The sequence below is a fragment of the Apus apus genome, chromosome 1 (assembly GCF_020740795.1).
Source record: "Apus apus isolate bApuApu2 chromosome 1, bApuApu2.pri.cur, whole genome shotgun sequence".
Lineage (NCBI taxonomy): Eukaryota > Metazoa > Chordata > Aves > Apodiformes > Apodidae > Apus > Apus apus.
Window position 1 is genome coordinate 96,843,165 of NC_067282.1, and position 22,186 is coordinate 96,865,350.

At 42.0% G+C, this 22,186-nt stretch overlaps 2 protein-coding genes across 6 annotated transcripts in view; one reads left to right on the top strand and one right to left on the bottom strand.

Annotated features, from left to right (window-relative positions):
• Positions 1-9,826: 9,826 nt before the first annotated feature.
• Positions 9,827-14,419, bottom strand: PIGP (phosphatidylinositol glycan anchor biosynthesis class P). Of its 3 annotated transcripts, XM_051642939.1 has the most exons (5): positions 14,339-14,419; positions 13,902-14,003; positions 12,526-12,598; positions 11,802-11,920; positions 9,827-10,459 (listed from the first exon to the last, which is right to left on the bottom strand). In XM_051642939.1, the coding sequence occupies exons 2-5, from the start codon at positions 13,981-13,983 to the stop codon at positions 10,320-10,322; spliced, it is 414 nt and encodes a 137-aa protein (XP_051498899.1). In that variant the 5' UTR covers positions 13,984-14,003; positions 14,339-14,419; the 3' UTR covers positions 9,827-10,319. The 3 variants fall into 3 exon arrangements, with proteins under 3 accessions (XP_051498899.1, XP_051498879.1, XP_051498889.1); XM_051642919.1 differs by lacking the exon at positions 14,339-14,419 and having other exon boundaries at positions 13,902-14,069; XM_051642929.1 differs by lacking the exons at positions 13,902-14,003; positions 14,339-14,419 and adding an exon at positions 13,232-13,895.
• A 204-nt stretch (positions 14,420-14,623) lies between these two features.
• The window catches only part of TTC3 (tetratricopeptide repeat domain 3), a 69,499-nt gene continuing 61,936 nt past the window's right edge, over positions 14,624-22,186 (top strand). Inside the window, exons 1-5 of one of the 3 annotated variants that reach the window (XM_051608587.1) lie at positions 14,624-14,684; positions 15,823-15,908; positions 20,624-20,669; positions 21,466-21,592; positions 22,023-22,107. In XM_051608587.1, the coding sequence (XP_051464547.1) occupies positions 15,834-15,908; positions 20,624-20,669; positions 21,466-21,592; positions 22,023-22,107 (333 nt within the window). In that variant the 5' untranslated portion in view covers positions 14,624-14,684; positions 15,823-15,833. Of the gene's footprint in view, positions 14,685-15,101; positions 15,909-20,623; positions 20,670-21,465; positions 21,593-22,022; positions 22,108-22,186 lie in introns of those variants that run through there. The other 2 variants (XM_051608586.1, XM_051608588.1) reach the window with 2 other exon arrangements.

The window sequence follows — 22,186 nt, forward strand, 5'->3', positions numbered from 1 at the left end:
CCTTGATCTGTGAAGAACCCTCCTTGTCCTTTGTCTCAGCTCAGGAGCTTCTAGTGGCAAGTGGCTCACTGCCATCTGTGAAAAAGCCTCCTGGACAAGCACCAGCAGCATGCCAGAATATTGCATGGCTCTAAGTCAATTTTTGCTTGGTGAAGTCTACTGAATATTTTCAGAAATGGAAAGCCTTGGTTTCAGTGCACTAACTACTTTTCAGAAGTGTTGACAAAGAACTTTTGGTCAGTACTAGTTGTTACTGGGGTAACTAGTAAAACAACTAACAGGAGAAAACAGATTCAGTGAAGTAAGTGGCCATAGATATCAACAGAACTACCATATCAATACTGGATGGGGCATCTTATTACAAGTTTCCTGTAGAAAAAGGTAAAAATGTAAAATTACTAGAAGAAAATTGATTCTATCCTGGCTCAAACCAGGACACACGTCCAGGCAAAGTCTGAACATTTTGAATTTGTCCAGAATTTCCCCACCTGTAGAAAACCAAGTGGGATAGAAGCTCCACTAAAAATATTCCCAGGCAGAAAGGACAGGTAGTTTTAGACAAATGCTGAAGGTTTGGAAATCCCAGAAAAGTGGCCACTGAATAAAGGCAGATTGGCTACTCAGAATATGAGCCATAAACTGCTGTATCCTAGAAAATCATATTCATATTTGACATGGATGCAATAAAGGAGAAAAGGATGATCATTTGTATTGATTACACAACGAAGTCTGGAAGAGATGATTGAGTATATAAATGTAGTCTTTAATGTCTTCAGTGGCTTGGGGATGGTGGAGAATGATTGAACACCAAATGAAAATAGTGAGCAGCGAGTTTAAAACAAAAGGATGCATTTAACCCAACTTGTGATTACACTGTGATGTTGTTGAAAATAAGAGTTTACCTACTTATAAAGATTAAATTAAAGATTTTCCTAAGAAAAATACAAAGACAAAACATCTGCCTCAGAAGTTTCACATTCTTGCAGACTGGGAAAATATTACCAGCTTCTTGCCTTAATTTATGCTCTTACTATTACAGCAGGCACTATTAGCCAGAGTTGGAGGCAGGATATTAGCTATATTTATCTTTGGTCTCCCATAAAACAGCCATTTGAATGTTCACAAAACCTGGACACATCAGATGTAGATCAAATAACATAAACAAGTGCTGCTACAAATCCACACCTCTGAGACAGGAAAAAGTCTCTTGGGAGAAGTGTGTTCTTTAAGACAGTAGAACAGACACTTGTTAGAAAAATACAATTGGCTAAAGGATGACAAGTCTTACCAAAGGCTGTTAGAAATATCAAAAGAAATAATTTTTAAAACCTGCTGAAGTCTGACAACATGGTATTGGCATAAACTGATTCAGTTTCTCAGCCTCTGCTACACATTCATTTCCCCTTGAAAATTCAACTTTCAAATTAAAGTAATAATACTGCACTATTTACCTGCTTAACAATATTTAACTAAGGTCATTAGAGAAAGCCAAAATTGTATTACCCATTTTCCATCAAGTCAGCTTTTTTTTGTTTGTGTTTTGTTTTGTTTGCGTTTTGTTTTTTTTTTTGTCAAATAACTGACCTTCTTTTCATGTTACAATGTCAACATGCCCTTATTTGCACACTTAAATAAAATATGCATTATGTTCCATTCCCAGTCTGTTAATAATTAAGAGAAGATGAAAAGTGAACTAATATAGCATCTCTGTTATATAACTGCAGTTAACTTTCAGTTTTCAGTTCTCGTTTGTTACATCATCAGCAATATGACCTTGCTAAGACTTCAGTGACCTCAGAATTATTCATCATTTACAGGAAAACATAACAAAGCATCCTCAAATAATGAGTTTATTGCGAGTTTACTACTTCAAAGACAAGGCTAGAGATAGCATTTTACAGATTAGATTGTTGGCTCAGGATCTCTGTTCCACAGAATTTCCCTTGATTGTTCAACAGCTTGTAACATTTCCAGCAAATGCCACCTTCCTATTTCCATTGTCTAAAATTATGACAGTAAGAGACAAGTTAATCACAGCATCACTCTGGTTGGAAAAGACGTTCAAGATCAGAGTCCAACCACCTCCCTAGCTCTGCCATGTCCACCACTAAACCCTGTCCCCTGGTAACACACCTGTCTTTTTAGAAGTCTTCAGGGATGGTGGCTCAACCACTTCCTCAGACAGCCTGGATCGCCAAGTCCAACTCCTGCCCCAGAACAGGACAACCCCAAAGTTCACACCATGCCCCTGAGGGTGTTGTCCAAATGCTTCTTGAATACTGTCAGGCTCAGTGCCATTACTGCTTCCCTGGGGAGCCTCTTCCAGTGCTCCACCACCCTCTGGGTGAAGAATCTCCTCCGAATGTCCAAGCTAAACTTCCCTCTGCACATCTTCCTACCATTCCCTCGAGTCCTATTGTTGGTGACCAGAGAGAAGAGGTCAGCACATACTCTTCCTCCTGCCCTGATGACAAAGCAGTAAGCTGTTCCACTGGTGTGTGAATGCTGGAGAGGTATCTACACAACATCTACAATTTTATATTTCTACTGAATACCCTCACATGAAAAATCAAAATTAAAGTATGCTCATAAAACAGTCTTGAATTCTACTTCTAAGCTCTTTCATAACAAGCTCCTGAGAGATATGTGTATCCAAGGGAAGTGTATCTGTGCGTAACATTAAAGTGTTAAGGGTTCTTTCTAAATAAGGTGCAGTAATAATTTGGATTAAGAGAAAAAGGACTATTATGGGAACTGTTTTGTTTTGTTTTTTTTTCTAAGCTATATTTACACTGAGATGATAAACAGTAGGAGGACAACTGAGAAAAGGCAATCCTCACAATAGTGGTTTTATGAGCTCTAGAGACAAAATCCATCCAATTCACTGAAACATCTACCGTTTATTTTCACTTCATATCATAATGATTTCCAGACTGGGTTAATCTATCAGCTGCTTTTAGCAGAAGGCCGAGAACCAAGTTGATACATAAACTGCACAGCATACCAACAACATTTACTTTGGCAGCCTCTCAGTAAGGAAACTGGCAGAACAAAACTAAATACTTGCACAAGTTTCTCCTCAGAACACACTTCAGTTCACGAATAGAGGACATACAAAAAGACCCATTCATCTCAGTTGCTTTAGAGCTTACTGGAAATCGTAACACTACAGCATCAAGCAGGACTTTGCATTAAACATTTAAGCCACCCAGACTCAAGTGCCTGTGCATTATGGAAAAAATATATTTACACAAAATCATTTAAATATTCTGTTTGTAAGTCAGAAATACTTTGTCATTTACACCCACAAATGAAACTGAAATCCATAGAGATTTCCTGCTAAAGAAATCCAGTATTCAAAAAGCCTTTTTCAAAAGATCTTTAGAGGTAAGTTTCTTATAGTACCTGTAGGTGGGAGCTTCAGCATGAATGTGAATTAAGTATGAAAGAAACACCATATTAGGGCAAAGATCTCATAGCATCTTATCTCTCTTATTACACTGAATTCCTACAGATATAGCCTAGACATTGATTATTTTTTTTTTCACACCCTCCTGGGACAAAAAGCTGAAGAAGGGGATAAGAGGAAAAAGACTCAAATGCTATTTAGGCTATCTCATCTTCCTTTTTTATACTGCATTGTCAGAGATGGAAAATTCACTGTTTCTGCAGCTATGACCTCTTCTCTTTGTTAAGGCATCTTTTTGGCCTACCTTTGCCTGATGTAATTTACAGCATCATAAGACCCAATAAAAAGGATGACAAAACATATTACTATTTCTTTACCACCATCTGTCTTTATATACGTTACCTGTCCTTGGTGGCAGAGTTGTATTTATTTCATAGAACCATTTTGGTTCAAAAAGACCTTTAAGATCATCAAGTCCAACCATTAACACTGCCGAGTGCACCACTGAACCATGCCCCTAAGCATCACATCTACAGGTCTATTAAATATGTCCAGGGATGGTGACTCAACCACTTCCCTAAGCAGCCTGTTTCAATGTTGGACAAGCCTTTCAGTGAGGCAGTTTTTCCTAATACCCAATTTAAACCTCCCTTGGCACAACATGAGGCCATTTCCTTATGTCTTATCACTTTATTATTGGGACAAGATGCCAGCCCCCACCTCACTATCAACTCCTTTCAGGTAGTTGTAGAGAGTGACAAGGTCTCCCCTCAGCCTCCTTTTCCCTAGGCTAAGCAACCCCAGTTCCCTTAGCTGCTGCTCCTAAGACTTGTGCTCCAGACCCTTCACCAGCTTTGCAGCCCAGCAACTCAATATTTTAATGTTTCTTTTTAATGTTTATAGACCACCAAGAACAGAGGTGTACTATTGAGCAACTAGAGTATCAGAACTAGATCTACACTATGGAAATAAAATACACATTTTCCCTGCTCCTGCTCTCAGAAAAGCTTCAGGCACACTACCTGCATTGAGGGCATTATGAGCCCTCCCGATTCAGGCCAATTTTTAACTTTGCAGAAATGCTGCCTGCAAGAAAACTTTTAATATTACGGCTTTCTGATTTATATGAGAGGATGTTCGCTTGCACTTGGTGATACCTGAAATTTTGCCATAAAAAAATCTAGAGTAATATAATTTGTTACTCACTTTTTAGCCTATCCTACCCCCTAGTCACCAGCTTTGGTTATTTTAAAGATCACAAAATGAAGCTGACAGCATTCCATAGCAAAAATACACCTGTGTATCTCAAGGAGAAAGAGAACTCCATTTTCCTACTCCTGAGACAAGTTTTTTCACTCAGCATTGCTTCCTGCAAGGACATCACTTCCTCACTTACAGACTGAAAAAAAACTAGAGATGCTGTGTTTCATTTTTCCTTCCTTTTCTTATTCCAGTCATCCTATCTCTCAGAAGAACAAACATAAACACACACACAAAATTGTGCTTTTTACTCATATGCACTTGCAGATTTTACTCCATATGCTTTATACCTTTGGACCTTACACCTGAGCATTTATCACTTTTGCTATAGCTCCCTGTTGATTTCAATAGAAATGGCAAAGTTTATTTTGCCAAAGTACAATAAAATTATTTTGTTTATTTATGTACTTAAAAATATTTAAGAATATTTTAAAAGTAGTAACTTTTGTCAAAATTCTATTAATGCTTACAATAAAAATGAAATTAGGTGGATACAAAAAGAATTTAGCTCTTCTACTGGATATGCATACACTGTACCTGCACTGAAGCCTCCAAGCTTATGGCATCCAGTACAGTGCAATGCAGAAGACTAAAATCCAAGATTGCTTCCCTTGTTAATAATTTCCATTACTCTATTACCACTTTCTCTTGAATTACTTCTCAACTTCAACATCATAAACCCATCATCTGCATTGCTACCACCCTTCCCTTTGCAGATAAGATGGAGACACGTGCTCTACCACCTTCACACAGATTTGGCAGCCACAGCTCTGTTGTTTCCTTTGGCGTGCAACTATTTCATTTGGAACAGTGCACCTTTGTTATTTTTTCATTACATGTTTACACACACATTCATTCATTCAAATTCCATTTGAAGGGAACCTGTCTTACAAGATAATATTTACAGCAAGATGTGTAAAATACCTTCAGTCTCCAATATGATAATAAATGTAGAAGAGACCCAGAAGTTGCATTAAAAAGTGCAGCTGAAGTTTCATAACTTGGTTTATTTCAGCAGATACAATGCAGTTGGTCTAACTCTTCTGGCTACTACTGGTTGTGGTGTAACAATACACCATCAATAAGTCAGAAAGGTGAAAATGGGGGCAAATTTAAGTTTTTGCCTTTATTTATTTAGTTTTTCCTCAGTCTCTGAGAAGAATGGATACCTGATATCCAGTCTTTGAACAGGTATGTTTTGTAAAGAAAAGCACTAGTATCAACACAGTTCAATCATTTCAGTTTTTTTTCCTGATAATATCTAAGGCTAAATAGATATAAATCCCACTAAATAACTATAGCTGTAAATGTGTTGTATATTTACAAAATGGCAGAATAGAATATCACTTCTCTTTGTGATTTCCTTAATCACAGTCATAGGGAAGACTGTGGAATGATGGACCCCAAACACCTGCAATTTCCTACAATGTATTTATTAGCCCACATACACTGCGTTACCTGGTTTTATTTTGATCACAGAGGCAATTTCTGAAGTGTCAAATGTTACTCCCAAGTTGAAGAAAAGGTCACTACAGTGTCTTTGAAGCACCACTACACAGTAGTGACAGAAAAGCAAAGATTGAGTTTCATGCCTGCAAGTTTTACTTAAACAAATGGCCCCAGTTTGCCTGCTCACTCAGATGCCTCTGTTGGTTTTCCCATAATTGTGAGGTCTGCAGTTAAATTACATGGCAGATTCATCACTGATACAATCTTTGTCCAAGGTTTACAGTCCTTTAATTTGTTTGCTTTCAGGACTTGAGGGCATTTTCCAGTAGCTTGTCTTTATCCTGAAGGGATTTCGGTATCCTTAACAGCAGACTAAATTAATCCTTACATCAAATTATACCAGAAACTGGCCTTCACTCATTGTCAATTTAGAATTAAAAATGAAATTGCTTTCTCTGAAAGCAAAAGGAACACAGAACACAGGAAGAAATTACACAGAAAAAAAAAAAAAAAAAAAGAAAAAAAAGAAAAAACCCACATACTTCAGTGTTTTAGGGGGGCATTAGGTACAAATACTCATTCTTATAAAATGCCCCCCAAATAACAAAATAGCTAAAATCTACTTTTTCAGAGTGAAATTTTGAAATGCATTTTTTCCTTCATTAAGAAGGTATTTGTGGGAAATGGTTCTTCTTCTTCCCCACATAAGTCTAAACAAAACACCTTTTAAGTCAGCCAAGGCCTTCTGCTGATTATTCCCAGCTAACGGGCCAAAACCAGGCCTGCTGCTCAAGGACAAAGGAAAGCAGAAGAAAAGATGTGTTACAAGACAGGAAGGATGGAGAACAAGTTATGAATTGCCCCTAATAGTTACTGCCCTGACTTGGGGCTCATGGATGCAACCTGGCTCTGGACATCAGTATGTTCATGCACTGCAGCGGTGACACTGGCTGGACAGGGGGTCACGGGGGTATAAAAGGTGACAGGTTCAGCAGGTGAGAGGGGCCTGCTCGGACGCTTCCTGCGTGGGACACATCCCTGCTGCTCCTCGGACTTGCCCTGCTGCGGAGTCTGGCGCCGGGAACCCTGCTGGTCCTTCCCGCAGCCGCTGGGGCCGGGGCTCCCCCCGTCTTGCTGCCGGTTGCCGGGGAAACCAACCCGCTGCCGAGCTGTGAGGGGCTGCCCCCCACCCCGAAACCACGGACTTGGGGACCCTGTCACAGCTGCCAGCCAAGGAGAGGAGCATCTGCTGCCTGTTGGGAAGGGGTCACCCGCTACCGCCGCCGCCTCTGCCGCTGGAGAAGAAGCCGCCTCGCCGCGGGGGGTAACAGCTCCGGACAATCGTTTCTTCCTCTCCCGATTCCTGCACACACATCGCGACCTCTTCAAGGAGGACTGCTGTCAGGCTTGCCCTCCTCCCTCCCTCCCGTTTGATCCACAGCCCTCTCTTGGAGAGAACATCTTAAGGGCACAGCACTTTTTGCGTTACCTCCCTACAGGACACATTACTTCCCTGATGCATCCCTGGTAGCCATTTGCCATTTTTACATTTTCCCTGAACCTTATCCCTCACTTTGTGTTAATCCTTAATAAACTGGTTAATTCATAAACTAAACATTGGTCTCAGTAACAATTTGTGAGGGTGGTGAGGGGGTATTCTAACCTCCACCCTAAAATACGGTCCAGCAGCAGCCGTTCCTCTGTGAGAAGCGAGCGCCGCGTGTGACCATCAGTCTTATTCAACAACCCCTCCACACTGGCTGCTCATGGCCTGGATGAGCAAATGACCTGTTGGATCAAGCACTGGCTGGACAGTCAGGCCCAAAGAGTGGTGGTCAATGGAGTCAAATCCAGCTGGGGCCAGTCCCAAGTGGTGTTCCTCAGGGCTCAGTGTTGGGACCGTTTCTGTTTAACATCTTTATGGATGATCTCGATAAGGACATAGAGTGTATTAGCAGTAAGTTTGCAGATGACACCAAGCTAGGTGGGAGTGTTGATCTGCATGAGGATAGGGAGGCTCTACAGAGAAACTTGGATAGATTAGATTGCTGGGCTAATGTTAATGGGATGGGCTTCAACAAGGCCAAGTGCAGGATCCTGCATTTGGGCCACAACAACCCCAGGCAACACTACAGGCTTGGGGAAGTGGCTGGAAAATGTCTGGCAGAAAAGGACCTGGGGGTTCTAATTGACAAGCGGTTGAATATGAGCCAGCAGTGTGCCCAGGTGGCCAAGAAAGCCAATGGCATCCTGGCTTGTCTTAGAAATAGTGTGACCAGCAGAAGTAGAGAGGTGATTGTCCCCCTGTACTCAGCACTGGTGAGGCCACACCTGGAGTATTGTGTCCAGTTTTGGGCACCTCAACTCGAGAGATCTCGAGGTGCTGGAGCGAGTACAGAGGAGGGCAACAAAGCTGGTGAAGGACCTAGAGAATAAATCCTATGAAGAAGGCTTGAAGGAGCTGGGAATGTTTAGTCTGAGGAAGAAGAGGCTGAGGGGAGACCTCATCAGTCTCTACAACTACCTGAAAGGTCATTGTAGAGAGGTTGGTGCTGGTCTCTTTTCACAGGTAATTAGGGACAGAACAAGAGGGAAGGGCTTCAAGCTGCAACAGGGGAGGTTTAGACTGGACATTAGGAAAAAAAATTCACATGAAGAGTGGTTAGACACTGGAATAGGCTGCCCAGGGAGGTGGTTGAGTCACCATCCCTGGATGTGTTTAAGAGTCTTTTGGATGTGGTGTTGGTGGATATGGTTTAGGGGAGAACTTTGTAGAGTAGGGATGATGGTTGGACTCAGTGATCCCAAGGGTCTTTTCCAACCTGAATAGTTCTATGGTTCTATGATTGGGGGGGGAAGCCACGGAAGCATCCTGACAGCCAGCAGCCTCTCGCCTCTGTGTCAACATCGGCTCGCAACAGTGTTTTTCTCCCGTATTACCTGTATTTATTTCTTTTTTCTTCAAAAAAAATAGCAAAACTACTGAAATCTAGAGGACCAGGGAATTACAAATTTCCTCTTCATACCAGATTGATTATTAGCAGGGTCTTAAGACTTCCCACAGCAACTCATAGATGTTTTGACCAATTTCTAAAGAACTGGCGTAAGATACTTCACACCAATTTTCAATAATTCCTTATTATCTTTTAATGAAATAGTTATGTTTTAAACTAAATTCTTTGCTAGTCAGAGGCTGGCTTAGAGACCTGAAAAAAAAACAATAATGAGGCTCTATTCACTGATCTTTATAAACAAACTAAGTAACACAGACTACTGAAGATAATGGGGTTTGTGACTCTTGGAAGAAAGGAAATTAAATTTGTGTCTCTGATCAGGAATCCATAGATGCAAGAAAATTCACGGTTTAAGAAGCATCTGAACCACCACCATAACAAGTAACTGTGTTTATAAAACTAAACTACAATAAGATGCACCTGTGGGTTTCAGTATTTTCGGAACATTTCCTTGAAACTAGTTTTCAGTACTTTTAAGACTGGTTAAAAAATGTCATTTCAAGACTTGCTTCAGAAAACCTTCACAACCCACCTTCTTTATTTCTAGGAATCTTGGTATTTAATAAGGCCACCAATTGAAAGAAAAACAAACAACAACACAGTTTGCTGAGTAAAGAATTGTGTAAAATAAAATGGACCACTATATAACTTTATCCATGACAAATATTATATAGCCACAGAAAAATTGCTAACCTCAAGTAAAAATTAGCCACATTTTATTACTATTTACACATGAAAACAGTTTATTTACAATGTAAACATTTCAAATTAACTTATTTTGTAAAAAAAAAAAAGGGGGGGGGCCTCATGCATTTGAGTTGCAGAACTCATTTTCTCTCCCTGACTTCAATGGGAAATAAAATTAAGCTACATTCAAATGCTATTTCCTTCACTCTGAGAGTGACATTACCAGCAGAAATCTACAAGCAATAGAATCCTATTTTTAACTCATGAATGGTTAGATAAATTAACGTGGCATAATTCTCATACCAATGACCAAGGTCAGTAAGGCACATGCATAACAGTTAAAACAAGGCATTTCGATGAAATGTCTTAGCATAAATTTAGTTAGAAATTCAGAAAAGAAAAAAAAAAAAGCAGCTTTGTTCTATTAACAGAAAGCATTTTTTCATAGCTTGGTGAAGTTTTGATGCAACACTTCTACTAATGTTTTATTCAAATGGAAATTAGTAACAACTATCTGCTATTGCAGATTCCTTTTCAGGAAGGAAAAACATTCTGTTTACTTCACTGATGGGAATATCCCTCAATGCTGGAATCGCTTCTTCTTGAAATTTCTTCTGTTGCTGCTTTTTTGCATAGTTATCTACAAGAGAAAATGAGAATATTCCACATATTACAGATTTTTCTTTCAAGAAATATTATATAACACAACACCATATAAATTTAGCTCCTGTGAGTGATGCTTGCTGAGGCATAATGAGATGGCCACCAGAAACACTTTACATCAACATATATTAGCAGAACCCTTGAAGAAATTAACCCCACCTTCCAGCCAAAATCACTGTGACCATGAAACCATACTAACCAAAAATAAAAAGAATCAAACAAACAAAAAAAACCCCACAGTGAATAGATCAGTCTGTGGTCTGAACACTTTGTACTAGGACTTCCAGTGAGAGATGCTGTCCTCTCTCCCTCTATCTCAGCTGCTTGTTCCCATCACTACACAGCACCCATTCCTACAACAGCATAAACATTTTTACAGGTGCAGTTCCCACACAATTAAGAAACTACTCCCTCTCAAAATGAAGATTTTCAAATACAGTTCTTTTTCAAACTGATTAGGTCACCCACCCCACTTGCCAGACAGCCAAACTCTAGGGTTGACACCAAAGAGAGGGTGGCATGAGAGTGTGAATGAGTAGCCAGGGACACAGCAATGACTGAATGGCAGTTCTTGACAGAAGTGTTGGTTTCATGCATTTCAACTACAGCCTTGACTGATTTTTTTTTTCCTTACCAGTTTAGTGTAACGTAATACTACATACGTAGTTTTAACTGTTAAAATGATGTAACTTCAGCAGCAGGTAATTTTCTTCCCAGATTTTACAGTCTGCATTTTTTTCTAGCAAAAATGGCCACTTACAAGTAATGTTGGAATTCCTCGTGTGAAAGAAGATAGCTGCTGGGAGAACACTGTGACTACCTAGAATACGTCTCCTTGGCAGGAGTAAAGGTTATGCAAAAGTTGAGAGAAAACCAGCTTTTTTAGACAGGGAATCACTAACATATCTGATTAGGTCTCAATACTGCAGCATCCTCCTCTGCACAACCTTGGCTCTGCGTGACTTCCCGCGTCTGCCAGTGCCATTCATACCCTTCTTCCCATGACACTGCAAAAGTCTGTAACGCAAGGTACACACCTGGGAGAAATTTATACACCTAACCCGTTTCTCTAATGTTGTCTGTTTTACTAACAAAGTACACTTTACTAGTTGGGAACCATTGCCGTAAGATAGCCAAGAGGAAAGAGTCACACTCAAGGCTATCTTTATCTTCTAGCACTTCCAAGAACTTATTTTCTAGATCAAAATATTTAAATGCTTAAGATTTTATTTATATTATGTATGGCTATGTCCGTTTACACAAAGAGAATTTATCAGTTAGGTATAAAAATCTTAAAAAAAAACCACCAGTAAAATTACCTGTAATGTTATGTGTGGAGTTAAGTGGAGCAGTACTCATCATGTTAATACCAAAAAGTAATATATAACCAATTCCTATAGCAACTAGTAGGTATGCTGGCAAAGCAACCGCCCAGTACCTGAAGAAAAATATTTTAAAATTTACATATCACAACATCAAATGCCTAATGATACAGCAGTTTTAATGTAGTGGCTGTACCCAGCACAAACTTAGCCACGAGAAATAGAAACAGCACCTCTGAATACGGACTCTGCGCCCTCCCCAAGAGGATTACTGACTGCAGAGTCACTGTAGTTAGTTTGTAATAAACTGTCAAAAAGATTCCTTGCAAAAGGTTTTTATTTTTTTAATTACACACAGCATCTTAGGGGTTGGAAGGGGACCTCAAAAGACTATCTAGTCCAACCCCCCTGCCAGAACAGGATCAAATTACAAATTACAAATGACAGCTTAAAGTTTACTGTATTTTCATCAACAAACTTCCTGGAAACAAAATGTTAAACTATCATAAAACATGTAAATACTATTTATTTCATTAAACAATGAAAAATTTTCCTCAGCTATTTATCTACATAAAATTATGCTTCACAAAGATGTCGGTCCTTTATCATCAGGAAAACTGGATTAAATAAAAGACCATCACTAAAACTAAATTTTTCTTCTTTGAAAATGATTAAAAGTGTTCTATACTCACATACATTCAGGCTAAAGAGCTGCACTTACTTTTGAGGCCAGTATGTTAGTCCCAATGAAAACAGCCAAGTCTCAGGAACATATGCCCAGATAAGATACAACACTGCACAAAAGAATTAAAAAGTCGTAATAGTACAACTGATATGGTTTTATACTTCCTACATTTTCAAGCAATACCTCCCTGCTGATACATGCTGAGGTGGTATTTCACTTCATGATTTAAACCAAAAATAGCTCTGCCAAAGCATTGTAGAATATTCCTCTCAGACACAAAACCTGCCCCATATGAGGACAATGCTGGTTACACGATACATCTTCTATATTTGCTTTGACATTTAGTTTCTGATTTCCTGTGTAGACAGACAAGTATTTATTGCACAATGAACAGCAGAACAAAAAACCCCCAGTACAAGGATGCCAAATGACACCGGATGCAGAAAATATTCAAGCAGAAAATATTCACACAGTGAGTCCTTTGATGGCAAGAAAAGTCGGTACAACTGCAGTGCTTGGATGGAACAGATTAGAAAAAGTTACCAGAAATACTTTCTGATTCTTGGTATATTAGTCATTTTCATGTCAGTAAGACCAATACTGAGAAATTTTGCTCTCTTACTAATCCAGAGTAAGGTTTAAAACAACTAGGAAGGAAGAGGTTAGTAACCAGTGGCACAAGTTACAGAACTTCAGTGGCTTCCTGTGAGAGGAAGAGAAGCCAACTTACATTTCTACTTACTTCCTATGGTGAGAAAGGCTTACTGTAGGATCCCGGTTTATTTAACTACAGCACATTTGCAGCACCTTTTCTTGTGATGAAAAAGCATTCTTATCCTCTCAAGCCTTGGTCCTGAGTGGGCATGGAAGGTATCCCTGGTGAAACGCTAAGGCACCCGTGACACCAGCAAAGAAATGCTGGTATCACCCTCATCATCTTCCATTGCCATCGACCAGACCAACTTAATTAATTTGTTTATTTCAGTATTTGGGTGAGGAAGGTTGCGCTATTACCCTCTACAATGTTTACAATTCCAGTAAAATGTTACTGGAACGAAAACGCTCAGAATTTTTTAAATGCTTTGACTCACTAATACTATTAAAGGCCTCATAATATGGTCAAAGACAAAGCACGAAGAAATCACAAAAGGCAACGAAAGGCTGGATGGGGCTTTGACCGGCCTGGTCTAGCGGGAGGTGTCCGTCCTCATGCAGGGGGCTGAAATTAGATGATCTTCTGTGACCTTTCTAACCGGCAAGGCTGGTAAATAATGGTCACCTTTATCGTGCACTCTTACAACAGGTGCCATAATACAACGTTGACCCTTTTCGTGTGGTTTTACTGAAATTACAGTCCCCTCGCAAGCAAAGAAACACTTCCCAGCGGAGCAGCCATTGCTCAGGATACTTACTAAAGCCAAACCACGATCCCAAAAAAAGAGCAAATCCATATATCGCCCTTTCTGGCAACGGGGATGGAGAGTTTTCGACCATCCTGGCCTCTTCCCTGTTACCTTGGCGGGGGAGGACACGGGGCGCGACGAGCGTTTCCCGGGCACGTTCCCCTCGCAGCCCCGCTCGGCAGCCCCGCTCGGCAGCGGGAAGCGGGGCAGCCCCCGCGCCTGCCGCCCCCGGGGCCCTCACCCCCGACCCCGCCTCACCCCCTGGCTTCCACCCCGACCGGACGGCGGGGCCGGCAGGTGGGGGGAGGGCGCGCACACAGCGGCGGATTCGCACGCCCCTCACGCAGCAACCGCGGGGCTGCCGACCCCCTCCCAGCCCCGCACGCACCTCCTGCCCGCAGCCCCCTCCGCCCCGTCCCGCCCCCTCCAGCCGCTCTATCTCCTGCCTTTCGAAATCACGGCCTGGCCGAGTGAGGTCGCCACACCCAGGACACCTCCCCCTCCACAGCGGCAGGAAGGCGGGCGGCCCCAGCCGGGCCCCCCCGCACCCCCGCCCTGCCAGCCCGCACCTCGCGCATGCGCAACCAAACACCCCCCCCACCCCCCGCGCCACCTCCGGCTGCCCGCGGCCGCCTGCGCATGCGCAGAGCCCGTGGTGGGAGGGGGAGCAGGGCGGGGCGGGGCCGAGCGGCCGGAGGGGCGGGGCGGGGCGGGCCGAAAGGCGACGAAACGTCACGAAACGCCACGAAACGCCACGAAACGCCTGGGCCCTGCGGGAGCGGAGCGTGGCTGGTGAGGGCAGAGCGAGCGAGGGAGAGCGGGAGGGCGGCGGGAGCTCTTCCCTTCCCCCCCCCCGCCCCGGCAGCCCCGTGTCGCGCAGCCCGGGGCCTCCCCGCCGCGGGGGTGCGGGAGGTGACGCCCGGCTCCGCAGCCCGGCTGGGTGGCGGGGCCAGCCCAGCCGCGGGGCTTCCGGGTGCCGAATGGCGGCTGCGGGGAGCCCGGGCGGGCGGGGCGGGGCGGGGGGAGGCGCGGCCGGGGCCGGGGCCGGGGCCGGGTGCCGAATGGCGGCTGCGGGGAGCCCGGGCGGGCGGGGCGGGGCGGGGGGAGGCGCGGCCGGGGCCGGGGCCGGGGCCGGGGCCGGGGCCGGGGCCGGGGCCGGGGCCGGGGCCGGGGCCGGGGCCGGGGCCGGGGCCGGGGCCGGGGCCGGGGCCGGGGCCGGGTGCTGCGCCCGGTGGGATGGGGCTGCTGCGGAATTCCTGCCGCCGGGATGCGGCGGTGACTGCTGAGGTGCTGCCCCCTCCGAGCCGGCTGGTGGGAGCTGCGTTGCCCTTTCCTGCCGCTCGCGTGGGAGGTGGGAGTGCTGGAGCGCTGTCGGGGGCTTCGGAGGCTGTGAAGAGCCGGTTTAACTCGCTTTTGGCTGATTCTTCAGGTTGCTGCTTTTTCCAGCGTTCACCCGTGCTGTGCGTGATGGTTCCACTCCGGTTAAGGCCGTGTCACGGGCCAGATGTTCGCCTTAAATAGGGCTTCTCACGTCGGCATGAGCCGTGTTGGCAGCGTCTGGAAAGACGCCAGCGTTTATTGAAGTGAGGCCACTTTCAGGTGGTCAGGCTTGTGTGTGGAGACACTTTCAAAAGATCCTTCCTGTCTGTATATGGGCGACTAGAGGACCTGTCCGCAAGGTCTGAAGAGGAAATACTGAGAACTGACCTCTGGGCCAGTGCACCTCCCATCCTGTGTTTGATTTATGGTTGGACTCGATGGTCTTAAAGGTCTTTTCTAGCTTAAATGACTCTGTGTAAAAATAGAAATGCACAACTTCTATACAACTCTTGCAAAGTGTAGTTGTGATCATTTTAAGTCCTGCAATGCACATGTTATTTTTTTTCTCTTGCTTTCCTCTCTTGTATTTCTCATAATTCTTTTCTTTCAGGATCATGTACCATGGGTGATCCTGTATCTGAAGCCGCATTGGGAGCCTGGATTGCGTTTTATTGTGGTAAATGCTCCTGTGAATTGGTAAGCAGATTTGAAACTAGATTTAAAACTTGCAAGATCTTCCAGTGGGATTTGTATGTAGATCCGATCTACAGAAAAATCATTAAGTGTTGATTAACTGAAACTGATTCAACTGATATCGCTGTGTGTTGTTCACTTGCAAAGGTACTAATTTGGGGTAGAGCATAGAGACTGTGTATCTTTTATCAGGTGAGTTTTTCTCAATGTGTGTAACAGCTGCGTAAAACTAGACAGTGATGTGTAGGTCTGTTAACAGATCTTGATCAACCTGTTGGCCATGTATCCAGTTAATGCTTGGGATGATACGCCTCAAAGTAACAGATTCAGTTTATTTTGCAACTTAGTTAATGAAAGTTTAAGTCTGCAAATTAACTGCAGTGTTCACCCCTTCTTCGTTAATATTTTTTTCTAGTTCTTTGTGCCTGATTAGGCTTCCACTTAGTCAGTTGTTGCTTTTCTTGAATGAACTGTAGCACTCCTCTGTTTTATTACTTCCAACAATGCTTTTGTTGACTCTCATTTTTCCCTTTTTGCTGTGCTTAAGGAGTCTTAGAAGACACTGTGCTAGCTAATCTGTCTGCTGCTTGGAGAGTTCAGTTATGAGCTATTTATCCTAAGTGTTGCTGCTGCCACATACAGGCTAGCTGGCCTACTTTTCTTCTTCCTATATAGAAATAAAAAGTATGGGTAAACTGGATTTCTTATTTGTTAATCTCTATACAAAGGACCATTACCAGTAGAGTAGTGAGTCTCACTGGAAATAATTCATATCAATAAAAGTATTTTTTTGGTGTGCTGTGAACAAAATAAAGAACTTCCCACTGTTGTGTTGACAAAAGATAATAGATATTTTATTCCTTAAAGTTATGTGTGTGCTGTGCTATGCTATGGAAATAAAGCAAGTGTGCAAGTGCTAAATCTTGGTTTTCAGTTTCGCTTTTGTGGAAATACTACCTTGGGCTTGATGAACCGAGGGTATGTGTTGAGATGTGTGTGTCTGGTTTTTTTTGTTTTTAAATACTGTAACAAAATCCGTGCTGTGGAGTGAAGGAAAAGTTTCATCATCTTTCAAGATTAACTAATTTTGAAATAATAGTTAATTTTTTCCTCTTTGTTATTGAGGGCCTGGTCTGATAAATATGTTGCAGTGGTTATAACTTATTTTTGAGAGTAAGCCTTGATTTACATGTAATGTTGTAATAACTCAGAAACACTACTTTGGATGAAATCATATGATTGCTTGTTATCACCTTAGGTCAAGCTGGTGACTCCTAATTGCACAGCATACTAGTATTTCCAGACAGTCTGCCTGTAAAAGAATGGAGTTCTGTGTCATGACCAGGGTAGGGCAACCCAGGGAGATTCAGATCAGACCCCCTTGCTTTCTAACCTCCTCTCAGAGAGGAGCCCAGTTGTGGCTGGATCCAACCTTTGACTTGTATTGAAGGCCTCTTCCCTTAGCTTAACCCCTTAGGGACTCTCTGCATTGTCTCAGAGCTGGCCCTTCTAGTGAGAGTGACTAAAATGTCACAGTCTGAGGAAATGCTTGGCTGTCCGATACCCCGTGGTCACATTGAGGTGAAATGACACTTGAGGTCTGTATTTGAATTAGGTTTAATTAAAACTATAGAACGAATATGTATACTTCAGTTATTGTAGGCTGCATGATCATAAAGGCTGACAATTGGATCACAAGAGCACAATGCATACATGTTTAAGCTGCATAACCCAGAAAAAAAAATCGTGGGTAGGCCTTGCATTACTTAATGATTTTAGGAAGGAGGAAAGAGAGAGTAGGAGAAGAAAAATTTAGAGAGGTAGGTAACAGTAAATCACCGGTCCTGGATCCAGCATTGGGCCAGCCAACAGGGGAGAGTTGGTGTCAGTGAAGTCTCCAAAGCCCACCATTGCAGCCCTCTGTTTTATAGGCTTAGCTCCCATGTTTCACCAGGATGAGTAAGTGTGATTGAGTCATAAGCCTGAGCAGCTGGAGTGGACCTCCACCCTCTCCATCCCTTGATCATTGGACATGCAGACTGCAGACTATATGCAGGCCTTCAGTGTTGTCTCCATCCTCTCAGGCAGGCCTTCTGGGATGTAAATGAGACTTTGTTTGAGAGGTTACCATGGGGTTTCAAAAGCAATTCTATCAAGTAGGGGTCCTGGGGCCTTGTCCCTCACAGTCTGTTAAATTTTATGAAATATGTGTTTGGTAATAAGTTTGTTTTTATACTTTTCTCCAGTCATATTCAGAAATAGCTTTTTATTTCTTTTAAATGCTAATGTTCAGTACATAGACACAATATGTATTGTTTATTAAATGACATCTTTGGAAGAAGGGGCAGGCAACTCAAGAAAACTACAGGGATCTTGTTACGTCATACAGAGAGAAAATTAGGAAGGCAAAAGCCCAGCTAGAGCTTAATCTAGCCACTGTCATAAGCAACAACAAAGAAAGATTTTTACAAATACATTAAAAATAAAGAGAGCCAGGGAGACTCCATCCTTTATTGGATGTGGTAGGGAACTTTGCAACTGAGGACAAGGAAAGGGCTGAGATAATTAAAGCCGCCTTTGCCTCCTTTAATAGTCAGACCAGCCACCCTCAAGGTATTCAGCCTCCTGAGCTAGCTGGAAGATAAGGGATGGAGAGCAGAACAACTCCCCAGTAGACCAGGAGGTAGTATTTAAGAACTTCCTATGGCACCTGTACACTCACAAGTCTATGGGGCCTGATGAGATCCACCCAAAAGCACTGAGGGAGCTGGTGGAGGAGTTTGCTAATCCTCTCTCTTACCGATTATCAACAGTCCTGGTCAGCAGGGGAGGTCCCACATTACTGAGGGCTTGCCAATGTGACACTCATCTTCAAGAAGGGCCCAAAAGAAGATCCAGGGAGCTACAGGCCTGTCAGTCTGACCTCGGTATGGGAGAAAATCACGGAGAGGTTCATCTTGAGTGTGCTCACGTGGCGAGTGCGGGACAGCTAGGGGATCAAGCCCAGCCAGCATGGGTTCAGGAAAGGCATGTCCTGCTCAACCACCCAGTTGGTGGATGAGGGAAAGGCTGTTGTCATAGTGCTATCTGGATTTAAGTAAGTGCTTTGATGCTGTCTCCCACAGCATTATCCTAGAGAATGTGGCAGCCAATGGCATAGACAGGTGTACTCTTCGCTGGGTTAAAAACTGGATGGCTGAGCCCAGAGTTGTAGTGAACAGAGTTAAATCCAGCTGGTGGCTGGTCACCAGTGTTGTCCCCAGGGCTTGGTATTTTGGCGAGTCTTGTTCAGTATCTTTACTGATGATTTGGACAGGGGAATCCACTGCACCCTCAATAAGCGTGCAGGTGTTTGCACCAAGCTGTGAGGGAGTGTTGATCTGGCTGAGGGTAGGAAGGCTCTACAGAGGGACCTGGACAGGCTGGATCGATGGGCCAAGGCCAATTGTATGAGGGTTGAACAAGGCAAAATGCCAGGTCCTGCCCTTGGATCACAAAAACCCCCATTAAAGTACTGACACAGCATGCTGCTGTGAAGTAGTAAGTCAACCACTCACTCCACTTACTTTGATATATGTGTATTTATTTAAATTAAAAGCACTGACTATCTAGTTATTTTTTGAAAGCCTGTTTTGTCTTCTTAAACAGGTTTCCTTAGGTATTCTTGAAAATTATATTGCTGCCTAGTATCTGATTTTGCATTATTCATTTTTAGAACACTAGTGTAATTTAATATATTGCTTAAACTATTAGAAGTTTTATTTTCATAAGACAGTAAGGAAACCATTGTGTTAGGTAACTCCAGTACACATGCTTTTTCACCATTTGTTTTTGTTTGGTTTGTTTGCTTAATGTGTAGATATTGGATCCAAAAGTGTGTTTTTTTTTTGGTACTGCCAGATATTGCAGACTTCTAAGTTCTCATGTGTTTTTCAGAAAACTTGGCAGAACTGCAGAAACGTGGGAAAACTGGGAATATCAGTAGTATTTTGTTCTTGGGGAAATGGGTTGGGGGTGAAAAAAGCAGGGGGAATTCACCCACTTCAGGTTGATCTTAGAAGTGAATGTGGAGGTAGTGAGCACTGATTACACATTTCTGACATTTTGTAAAAAGCTTCTGTTCAGAATGTAGATATCTAGAAATAATTTTTCTGTCTAAGCCCATAGTGTATGCACGAATATTTTAGTTAATTACTGAATAATTAATTATAGCTGATAATAGTTAACTAAATAATTTTAGTTTATTAATAATTCATTTTTAGTTATGTTGTGAAGAGGTCTTGAAGTGTGCTAGTGGGGATTCATTGGGGATGAAACTAATCTCAAAGGTACTTTTAAGAGTACAGGTAAAGGGCGTGAACCACAAATAGATGCTCTCTCTATGGAAGATTTGAGCCAATGTAGACTAACACCCCTTGAAGAGCATATAATATGAAAGTAGACTGCCTAGTACTGAATATTTTGCTTGATAGATTTGTTTCTGGTTTGGTCATGCTGCCTGGTTGTGAAGATACAACTGGTCTAAATATGTTCAGTAATTACCTTTTCTTGAGAAAAGGAATTGGTGATACAATGTAAGAATTACTTCTCTTCCTTTCTTCCCCTGATGTAAACAGTTTATATTGGTTTAATATTTAGACACGTTTAAGGAGTTACTGCTTACATTTAGTGTAATGCATCTGCAAGATGTGTAATGTTAAAAATATGTTTATCCTTAGGGTCCTGCAGCACCTGCACAGCAGTCGCCACCTAAGAGTAAAACAAGTATGTAAACTAAATCAATATTACATAACTTCCTAATGCACTTTTTTTTTTCTTCTGTGCTTGGATCTTCTGATTGCTATTTCATTTTTTCCTTTATTTTGTCTGAGTAATTTGAAAGCTATTATTTCTGGGCAGAAGCATTGTGGTATATTCTTTTACACTGTAAAAACTCTCATCTTTTTGTCCTAATGTAGTGTGCACAAAGACTGCTATACATTTGTGAGAACAGTGCAAATAGTAAATAATCTATACATGCATGCATTGCCGCTTTTGAAAGAGCCATGCATCACACACACAATGACCTTTGGAGAAGATATACTGTTACTCATCTTTTTGTACTATGTTGCTAGTTGCCTCACTGCACTGGATTTATTGTGGAAAATAATTAAATGGGCACAGTTAGAAGAGTTTCATGTTTCATCTTGGTAATAGCATTCCTTATAGCCATTAAACGCCTCATAGCCCTTGTTAGACTCCTAATTTAGAAGCAGGCTGCGTTTATTCCTTTATAATGTACTGTATCAATAAAATTTAGAACATAGGCAATTTCTTGAGTGAGGAGTGTAAAGCCTGCCAGCAGGTCCTTACTCTTACCTCCACAGAAATTTCCTGTCCCCCTTAAATTTATAAAAACCTCAACTTGCTTGATATATTAGTGTTCAATTTTTCTTGTTTTGATTAGATAGTACTTAGGAATGCAGTCTGGAAAAAACTGATATTTTTGAGTGTGTATTTGTACTTTGATTACTTGTAACGTCTGAATTGCATAGTCTAATTCCTTGCTGTTTTCTTGAAGATGTTGATCCCTGTGAAGTGTGGTGCAGTCAGCCAGTTGAGATATTAAGAGAACATTGTGACGTTATTAGAATACTGACCTATTGGCCTCTTCTTTTCAAAACTTGGGATGAACCTTTGCTACCTGAGTAAGTGATTACGTTTTCAAAGTGATTACGTCAGCCTTTACTTTTTTTTTTTGTTTCCTGTGGAAGATGATTGTTTACTTTCAGCTTTCAGTAGTGACTACACGGTCTGTGAGAATGTTTTTACAGTAGGCTAAGTAAGTTAAGGTTAGAAGGAATAGTTTTTTGAATATATAGAAGAAAATTCAGAAGTTTGGAATCTAAGGGTGTTATTTAAATACTTAAATGGATGCCTTATATTTCAAAAGTACCAAAAGCTTTGCAGCTCTTTTTTTTTTAATCCCACCCCACTCCCCACCCCCTTCTCTGAAGGGCTTGATTTGAGTTTGTAACCATGCTCTTCCTTAGGTCTATTTGCCATAAATATTAGTAATTAAGACCATGTAATATAGTCTTACTTTTCCAAATAATAACTTGTTCTGTTTTTAATAAGGTCAATTATTTTAGAAGAGAAGTGGAAATTCCTCTGTGCTACAGATGTTCTGGAAGATCTTGTTGAATTAATGAAAAAAGTTGTTGTAAGTACTGTATTTTAACTTTGTGTAAGTTTTCACATGTAATAGGTTAATTAATTCTGTACATTTTGCAGCTTGGGAT